The sequence below is a fragment of the Metopolophium dirhodum genome, chromosome 2, assembly GCF_019925205.1.
Source record: "Metopolophium dirhodum isolate CAU chromosome 2, ASM1992520v1, whole genome shotgun sequence".
NCBI classification, from domain to species: Eukaryota; Metazoa; Arthropoda; class Insecta; order Hemiptera; family Aphididae; genus Metopolophium; species Metopolophium dirhodum.
The window spans coordinates 72787-82889 of NC_083561.1; the positions used below are offsets into that span (position 1 = coordinate 72787).

At 55.4% G+C, this 10103-nt stretch overlaps 1 protein-coding gene across 1 annotated transcript; it reads right to left on the minus strand.

Moving 5' to 3' along the window:
* Positions 1–8124: 8124 nt before the first annotated feature.
* On the minus strand, positions 8125–8760 carry LOC132937952 (uncharacterized). Its single transcript, XM_061004589.1, has one exon. The coding sequence runs from the start codon at positions 8758–8760 to the stop codon at positions 8125–8127; it is 636 nt and encodes a 211-aa protein (XP_060860572.1).
* Positions 8761–10103: the final 1343 nt, after the last annotated feature.

Here is a 10103-nt window from a genome sequence, read left to right on the forward strand (position 1 = left end):
CTAACCTAACCTAACCTAACCTAACCTAACCTAACCTAACCTAACCTAACCTAACCTAACCTAACCTAACCTAACCTAACCTAACCTAACCTAACCTAACCTAACCTAACCTAACCTAACCTAACCTAACCTAACCTAACCTAACCTAACCTAACCTAACCTAACCTAACCTAACCTAACCTAACCTAACCTAACCTAACCTAACCTAACCTAACCTAACCTAACCTAACCTAACCTAACCTAACCTAACCTAACCTAACCTAACCTAACCTAACCTAACCTAACCTAACCTAACCTCCCACAGCCGCCCCCAGAGCTTCAGTTAAGGGAGCCATTCCCTCTTGGCCAGGGTTTACACGCACTAAGAGGTCCCCGTTTTTAGTTTTTGTGAGCGCTGTTATTTTGTCCGCGACTGCTTTGATCTCATCACTGTTTCTTACTTTTTGGAGTACGTTCTTGTAGTCTCCTTCCTCTACGCGCACCAATAATGCTGGAGGTTTCCGCTTCATCGGCGGATTCTTCTGGTTGGTCCGTCTTGTTTCCGCGACTGCCAACTCAGCTGGTTTGTCGACTGGTTTTTCGCCTTTTCCTCTCTTTGTATTTTTCCTGACGACATCCGTCCAACTGGTCTGCTTCCCGAGCTCAGCCATCTCTTCCATCTTTGCGCTCTGTGCTTCTAGCATCATCTGCAGGTTAGCGACTGCCGTCTTGACCTCCGCGCTGTTGGTGCTTCCAGGCCTAACGGAGTCACCATCCTCATATGCTCCCGTAACCTTTTCGCTTACGCTTGCAATGGCTTCCAGTACTGCCTTATTGGACGATTCCACTGTCGTATTCAAGGTTTGTGTGAGGATCGCCACAACTTTCTTTGCGTCGACAACTACCAATTTGTTGCCTGCTTGCTGGCTTCTTGCCACTTTAAGCTCTACGTTGTTGTTCTCAATGGAGCCTATGATGCTGCACACCTGGTCGACGCTCTCCTTGAGCCCCTTTACCTGAGTGCGCTTGGCCATTTCCTTCAGGGACTCCACCTCCGCCTTGAGCATTCGGAAGAGACCCGTGACTTTGCCCTCGAGATGCTCCAGCGTGCTAGTAGCCAAGTAGCCTGAATCGCTGCCTGCATCTGACCCTGCTGGCTTGCCGCCTGGGGTACTACGGGAGTCCATGGCAAGGGGGAGGTCCTGCGACCCTTGCCCCCTTTGTTGCTACCACTTCTCCTCTCGGCAGCGGGCGGTGAAGCAGTGCAGGAACCAAATCCGAAGGTATCGGTGCCTGCACTAGCTACGGGTGCCTATGGACTCACTGTCCCTATCCTATTTATGGACTCGCTGTCCCTATCCTATTTATGGACTCACTGTCCCTATCCTATTTATGGACTCGCTGTCCCTATCCTACTTATGGACTCACTGTCCCTATCCTACTTATGGACTCACTGTCCCTATCCTATTTCACTGTCCCTATCCTAGCTCCTCCCCAAGGGGGGGTAGGGGGGTCTAACCTACAGGAACTTGTCGGGGATCGTCCTGGTAGGATAGAGGGTTTCGGGAGGGCAAAAATTTTTTCCCGAAGCTCTAAAATGAATCCCCGCCGAGTTATCACCAAAAAACTGTATTTGGAGGCAAATTTGAATTTGCCGCCGAAGGGCAGATAAGGCCGTCGGTTGGCCGCCGACACTTGGCCACGCACCGTCGGCTGGTCCCCGTCGCGCCTTGTCAAGGGGGCAGTTCTTCCCGGGCGCGTTGTGATAACAGCTTGCTAAACAGCTGTTACTGCGGAATTCCCGTTTTCCGCGCGGCGGCTTTGGGCGGCCGTGTTACGGTATAGGGTAGAAGAAAAAACTGTCCTACCTGGTCATCGCGTTGTCGGAAAATCACGTGTGAGGTGTCCCTGGATTCGGGACGCCGTACTTGATCCGCTGAGACTTCGCGCGCGGAAATCCGTCCAGCCGTTGGTCCGCAGAACCGATTAGCACGGCGCTATAATCCGGGATGGAGGGACGGGATTCCCGGGTCCCCGATCGGCCGATTTCACCGCGCGAAGGCTTTTCCGGCTAGTGACGACCCGACGGTTCCGAATTTGTCGGCAGCGGGCCTCTAACGCGAGAAAAAAGCGCACTCCGGCGACGACTAATTTCGGCCAATCACAGCGCTCCGATTTTAGCGTACCACGAAAACTAAGTTTGCGGGCGAGCCGGTGAACCGATTTCGACGCGGTTTTCACTAATCGACGCACGGGTGCGAAACGAATCGATAGGTACCACTGTGGCAAAAAACGATGCACTTTTTCCACTGAAAAAACACTGACTCTCGGGAGCTATACGCAAGCACGTCCTACCGTCACGACAGCCACCGCTGAACTAACCTAACCTAACCTAACCTAACCTAACCTAACCTAACCTAACCTAACCTAACCTAACCTAACCTAACCCTAACCTAACCTAACCTAACCTAACCTAACCTAACCTAACCCTAACCTAACCTAACCTAACCTAACCTAACCTAACCTAACCTAACCTAACCTAACCTAACCTAACCTAACCTAACCTAACCTAACCTAACCTAACCTAACCTAACCTAAGAGGTCCCCGTTTTTAGTTTTTGTGAGCGCTGTTATTTTGTCCGCGACTGCTTTGATCTCATCACTGTTTCTTACTTTTTGGAGTACGTTCTTGTAGTCTCCTTCCTCTACGCGCACCAATAATGCTGGAGGTTTCCGCTTCATCGGCGGATTCTTCTGGTTGGTCCGTCTTGTTTCCGCGACTGCCAACTCAGCTGGTTTGTCGACTGGTTTTTCGCCTTTTCCTCTCTTTGTATTTTTCCTGACGACATCCGTCCAACTGGTCTGCTTCCCGAGCTCAGCCATCTCTTCCATCTTTGCGCTCTGTGCTTCTAGCATCATCTGCAGGTTAGCGACTGCCGTCTTGACCTCCGCGCTGTTGGTGCTTCCAGGCCTAACGGAGTCACCATCCTCATATGCTCCCGTAACCTTTTCGCTTACGCTTGCAATGGCTTCCAGTACTGCCTTATTGGACGATTCCACTGTCGTATTCAAGGTTTGTGTGAGGATCGCCACAACTTTCTTTGCGTCGACAACTACCAATTTGTTGCCTGCTTGCTGGCTTCTTGCCACTTTAAGCTCTACGTTGTTGTTCTCAATGGAGCCTATGATGCTGCACACCTGGTCGACGCTCTCCTTGAGCCCCTTTACCTGAGTGCGCTTGGCCATTTCCTTCAGGGACTCCACCTCCGCCTTGAGCATTCGGAAGAGACCCGTGACTTTGCCCTCGAGATGCTCCAGCGTGCTAGTAGCCAAGTAGCCTGAATCGCTGCCTGCATCTGACCCTGCTGGCTTGCCGCCTGGGGTACTACGGGAGTCCATGGCAAGGGGGAGGTCCTGCGACCCTTGCCCCCTTTGTTGCTACCACTTCTCCTCTCGGCAGCGGGCGGTGAAGCAGTGCAGGAACCAAATCCGAAGGTATCGGTGCCTGCACTAGCTACGGGTGCCTATGGACTCACTGTCCCTATCCTATTTATGGACTCGCTGTCCCTATCCTATTTATGGACTCACTGTCCCTATCCTATTTATGGACTCGCTGTCCCTATCCTACTTATGGACTCACTGTCCCTATCCTACTTATGGACTCACTGTCCCTATCCTATTTCACTGTCCCTATCCTAGCTCCTCCCCAAGGGGGGGTAGGGGGGTCTAACCTACAGGAACTTGTCGGGGATCGTCCTGGTAGGATAGAGGGTTTCGGGAGGGCAAAAATTTTTTCCCGAAGCTCTAAAATGAATCCCCGCCGAGTTATCACCAAAAAACTGTATTTGGAGGCAAATTTGAATTTGCCGCCGAAGGGCAGATAAGGCCGTCGGTTGGCCGCCGACACTTGGCCACACACCGTCGGCTGGTCCCCGTCACGCCTTGTCAAGGGGGCAGTTCTTCCCGGGCGCGTTGTGATAACAGCTTGCTAAACAGCTGTTACTGCGGAATTCCCGTTTTCCGCGCGGCGGCTTTGGGCGGCCGTGTTACGGTATAGGGTAGAAGAAAAACTGTCCTACCTGGTCATCGCGTTGTCGGAAAATCACGTGTGAGGTGTCCCTGGATTCGGGACGCCGTACTTGATCCGCTGAGACTTCGCGCGCGGAAATCCGTCCAGCCGTTGGTCCGCAGAACCGATTAACACGGCGCTATAATCCGGGATGGAGGGACGGGATTCCCGGGTCCCCAATCGGCCGATTTCACCGCGCGAAGGCTTTTCCGGCTAGTGACGACCCGACGGTTCCGAATTTGTCGGCAGCGGGCCTCTAACGCGAGAAAAAAGCGCACTCCGGCGACGACTAATTTCGGCCAATCACAGCGCTCCGATTTTAGCGTACCACGAAAACTAAGTTTGCGGGCGAGCCGGTGAACCGATTTCGACGCGGTTTTCACTAATCGACGCACGGGTGCGAAACGAATCGATAGGTACCACTGTGGCAAAAAACGATGCACTTTTTCCACTGAAAAAACACTGACTCTCGGGAGCTATACGCAAGCACGTCCTACCGTCACGACAGCCACCGCTGAACTAACCTAACCTAACCTAACCTAACCTAACCTAACCTAACCTAACCTAACCTAACCTAACCTAACCTAACCTAACCTAACCTAACCTAACCTAACCTAACCTAACCTAACCTAACCTAACCTTTTTTTTTTTTTTTTTTGGTTAAATCGAGGACCGGAGGAGGAACCGCGTGAGCATTACTTCCCCTCCGGACCCCATCGTTTATTGATCACAATCACAATAACAACTTAAGTCAGTAGCGGTGAGCTAATCTCTCACTCGCTGCCTGTCACAAACAACAATACATAGGTGGTATAAATTACAAATGGGGAGACTCTACTCTCCCAAAGTTGCCTTCAGCTACAAAGGAATTAACTTAACTAATTTTTTTTTTTTTTACAAAACGACGGGTTATACGTCCGCTCCATCAGCTGGTTCTGCGGCTTGGCGGGCTCTCTCCTCGTCCTCCTTCGCTGACATGATTTCTTCGACCATGCGGTAAAACAGGCGGAACGTTTCCTCCGCGTTCGTCAGGATCGCCAGCTTCTCTGCTTGGTCTGCCGGGAGCTGGTCGAAGGGGGGACCGCACACGATGTCGCCGATGTCGGCTGCGGTTGGACTGCGGCCCAGCTGAGTGGCCAGGGGGACCCGGAACGTGCTCCAGTAGGGGCACTCAGTGAGGGTGTGCTCTGCGGTGTCCTCGTGGCTCAAGCACTGAAGACAAATGGGGCTGGTGGCCCTGGCTCGCCTGTGCAAATAATACTGAAAACAGCCGTGTCCCGACAGTGCCTGTGACATGTGGTACGTCAGAGGCACTAGCGGGACCGTTCTTCCGAGCCAACGTCCCACCGATGGGATGCACCGTCTGGTCCAGGACGCCTTCCTGGTGGTCTCCCATCTCTGTTGCCATGCCTCGATTGTTCGGGCCCTTTCCTCTCTTCTCACGGACGCTTTGGACGGTCGTAGCGCCCCGGGAGCCGGCTCGGTGGCGAGGCGAGACTGGATTCTCTTTCTCTCGAGGCCGAGTAGGTCCGCGGGAACCGTCGAGGCCAGTACCAGGGCGGCTTCGTCTGACACTGTGCGGTAGGCGCGGATGGTCCTCAACGCGACCGCTCTCTGCGGGCGGATCAGATTAGCTCTGGTCCTGGCCGCGACGGTTGCTTTGCCGATCCACGTGGGTGCGGCGTACAGCAGCTGGCTGTCCACCACTGTGCCGAGAAGCTTCCGCTTCCATCCGCAGGGACCGCCGATGTTCGGCATCAGCCTGGACAGCGCGGCTGCCGTGCGCGAAGCTTTCTTCGTCACCGTGTCTACGTGGGCCGCGAAGGTCAAGTTCTTGTCCAGGATCACCCCGAGGTATCTGATCTTCCCGTACAGCGTGATCGGGTGACCGCCGATCGATAGCCTCGGGGGGACGAACGCCCGTCTCCTTGACAGGATGACCGCTTCGGTTTTCTGATGAGCCAGCTCCAACCCGTGACGCAACATCCACTCATCGATTTTCGCGAGGACGGGGTTGACTAGGTCCTCCAACCGCTCGCCCGTCACGGCCGTTCCGACGACTGCCAGGTCGTCAGCAAACCCGACGAGTTGGACCCCCGTGGGCACCTCCATTGTCAGCAAGGAGCTGTAGGCGACGTTCCACAGAGCCGGCCCGAGCACGGATCCCTGTGGTACGCCGCACGACACTGTCCTTGATGACCTCTCGGCTCCGGTCAACAGCGTCCTGTCGGACAGCCATGACCTCAGCATCTCCACCAGGTACTCAGGCGTCCGCACACGTCTGAGCGCTGCGTCGATCACTGGCCACCTCAAGGAATTGAAAGCGTTCTTCACGTCCAGGGTGACCAGGACGCACAGGCTCTTCTTCCGGGGGGTGGTGGCTGCCTGGGCTGCCATGCTCAGGACGCTGTTGACCGCAGACTCGGTGCTGATGCCCTGGCGGAAACCAAACTGGTTGGGCGCTCTCCTGCAGCCTCCGTGCTCGTCCAGGTGCGTCTCCAGGCGTTTGAGGAGGAGTCGTTCTAGCAGTTTTCCGGTCGAGTCTAGCATACATATCGGCCTGTAGCTCGATGGGGCATCCGGGGGCTTGTCGGCACCTTTCCTTAACAGCACGAGGCGGGCCCTTTTCCAGCGTGGTGGAAATGTGAGGGCGCCTAGGCAGTCGTTCATTGTCCTAAGTACTGCATGAGTCTGCGTGGTGACGAGGGCCCTCAAGATCTCGTTCGGGACGCCTGATGGTCCGGGAGCCTTTCCTGGCGAGAGTCTGCGGGCAGCCGCTCGGAGTTCCTCAGCCGTGAACTCGGGGACGCTCCTCTCGAATTCGGGTACGCCGGTTTCGGGGTCGAACATGCCGAACAGGTCACAGACGACCGACGAAGGCTCCAGGCTCCAGTCCGTGGCGGGAGCCGCCGGGAACAGGGAGTCCGCTATCTGGGCCTCTCTACCCCTGGAATCGGCTGCGGGGTCGCGGGTGCCAAACTTCTTCATCACCAGCCGGTACGGTCTTCCCCAGGGATCCTTGTCCACAAGTGAGCAGAGATCAGCCCAGGCCTTTGACTTGGCGGTGCGGATCGCGATCCTCAGAACTTTCTTGGCCGCGGAGTAGCTGCACCTGGCTTCCTGAACGCCCGGGTGGCCGGCGCGCCTGAGGCATGCCTGGTACCGTCTTCGAAGTGCCAGAGCCGATCGGCGTAGTTCGGCAATCTCGTCGCTCCACCAGTAGACGGGACGCCTGCCTGCGGGGCCGGGCCTCTTCTTCGGCATGCTAGCGTCGCAGGCGCCGAGGAGGAAGTCTTCGATTTTGTCCGCCGCCGCGAGGGCCTTCTCCACGCCTGTCAGCCCCAGTACGGGACTCAGGTGCGTGGACGCCAGGTGGAGGCTCAGGGCGTCTGCGTCCAGCTTCTTCACAGTCCAGCCTCGGTGTGTGTCGACTTGCGGCTCCAACCGCGCTTGGTCCTGGTCAGGACTCGCTGTTTGGAAGAGCACGTAGTTGTGGTCGCTCAGAGACTCGGCTTCGGACACCGTCCAGTCCGACAGGGCTACGCCTCTGTAAAAGGTGATGTCGATGATCGAGGTGGCTGCACCGCGCCTGAACGTGGGGGCTGTACCCGAGTTGGCCAGTAGGAGCCCAAGACTGGAGGCGAGGTCGGAGAGCGCCGTACCCCTGGGGTTGCTCGCTCTGGAGCCCCACTCGGTGTGCCAGGCGTTGAAGTCCCCGGCCACGATGACGGACGAGTTGCCCCTGGCTCTGATGGCGTCTTCCAGATCGCCCAGCGCAGCGTTGAATTCCGGCGTCGTGGCGCCCGGGCGGAAATAGCAGCTGAAGACGGTGACGTCTTGGAGGACCATCCAGGCGAACCCGTTCCCGGAGCCGCGGAGATTGCAACTGAGGGTGGAGTGGCGGGAGATGCCCACGGCAGCCTTACGGTCGGAGCTGAAGCACCACCTGTCCTCCTGACCGTAGTGAGTCGCTGGTTCGGAGACTAGGAGCACGTCCGCTCTCTCTTCGTCCGCCGTTTGTGCCATCAGCTGCTCCGCTGCCCAATTCACGTTTAAATTGATCTGTAGGAATTTGATCATTGGCCTGCTTTGTGACCTGCCGACATCTTTCTCGCGGCGCAGGCGCCCGAGCCCGGTTTGTGCGGAACCTTCGGGAGTCCAGCAGACTCGCAGGCTACGCAGCGGTCGTCGGCTTCGACGCAGTCCTTCATGGCGTGCCCGATGACGCCACACCTCCAGCATGCCCCGGTTCTGTCGGCAGCCTTGCAATCCCGGGTATTGTGTCCGAACGCGTGGCAGCGGAAGCATCTGGTCGGGGCGAGGGTCCTAGGGCGCACTCGACACATGGTCCACCCGATCGGGACCCTGGTGATGGCGGAGGCCAGGTGCTTGGGCATTTTGGCCGTGGCGATCTGTTGGCCGGATCGGGTGCCCCATATTCGGACGTCGCTGATGGCGTCACGGTCGACCTTCGACGTCGGGTCGTCCTGCCCTGGGATGGCGTTGCGGAGGGCCTCCAGCACCTCCTGGCCTGTGGCCGCAGCGTCGATGTCCAGGACTTCAACCTCCACCTGTATACCGAGCTGGTGGACCTTGCCGATGGCTTGACCGAGCCTATTCGACATGGCCGACACTAGGTTCCTAGCCGCGGTGGTGGAGCTCGCCCCCTTTGGAAGCTCCAAAAGTAAGCTGCCGTCTCGCGTCTGCCTCATCGTGATGCTGGCCCCGAGTTCCTCCCTAGATAGTCCACAGTTGCGGACCGCCAGCACCGTGTCGCGGAAACTCTTACCCTCGGCGTTTCTGACGAGGATGGCTGGGGCCTTCTTCGAAAACCCCGACGGCTGCGGTGGTGAACCTAACCTAACCTAACCTAACCTAACCTAACCTAACCTAACCTAACCTAACCTAACCTAACCTAACCTAACCTAACCTAACCTAACCTAACCTAACCTTTTTTTTTTTTTTTTTGTTAGTGAATCGCGGCGCTACAGGGGGGCACTTCATCCTAGGATAGTCCTTCCCCCTGCATCCGCATCGTTTATTATATAAACCAACAAACATATCATTTACAAACATAATGAAAACAAACATATCATTTACAAACATGATGAAAACAAACATATCATTTACAAACATAATGAAAACTTAAGTCTAAGGCATAGCCTTTACACAGGTAGAGGGCTCTACCCCTCTAATTTCCACCTTCGGTGCACATATCATAATACTTAATTACATTGCAGCTCTAGCTGTTTTTTGTACCTGCCTCTCCTCTTCCTCCTTTGTCGAGAGTATCATTCCCACATACGTCTTAACCGCATTCCAGTGGTCCCTCTTCTCCAGCATTTTCGACACCACCGTATCTGGTTCCAGCGCTGCACCGATTTTCACCTCCAACTCTCTCCTGTGTCTCCACCATCTGTCGCACCTGAACAACGTGTGTTCTACGTTGTCCACCGTCGATCCGCAGTCGACGCACGCTGGGTCTTCTCGCTTTTTATATTTGTGGAGATAATATCCAAAGCATCCATGACCCGTCAGCATTTGGGTAAGATGAAAGTCCGTCTCGCCAAAGTTCCTCTCGGTCCACTGTTTGACATCGCCAATGAGCCGCTTCGTCCACAGGCCCGTCTTGGTTGCGTCCCACTGCAGCTGCCATTTCCTATATGTTAGGTCTAGTAACGCCCGTTTCTCCAACATAGCCCCTTCCTTCCGTGTTTTGGCCTTGAGTTGCTGCTCTAACGCTTTGAGGTGTACTGGTATCATACCAGCAACAACTAGGATAGCATTCGTTGATACCGTACAGTATGCCATGGCTACTCTCAATGCGATTCTCCTTTGTGGTCTCACTAACGTTTGGACGTTTATCTCGACTGTGAGTGCATCTGCCCAGACCGGCGCTGCGTAAAGCAGTTGATTTTGCACTGCCAGCGCAACAACTTTCCTCCTCCGTTGTCTTGCTCCTCCCGTGTTGGGAAGAATTTTCCTCAGGGCCTCGGCTGTGGCTCCTGCTCTAATTGGTGCCGTCTCTATATGATGCTTGAAGCCCAACTTCCTG

What these genes read in the sequence shown, in the direction of transcription:
- LOC132937952 (XM_061004589.1), bottom strand. Translation starts at nt 8,760, where the DNA reads ATGAGGCAGACGCGAGACGGCAGCTTACTTTTGGAGCTTCCAAAGGGG.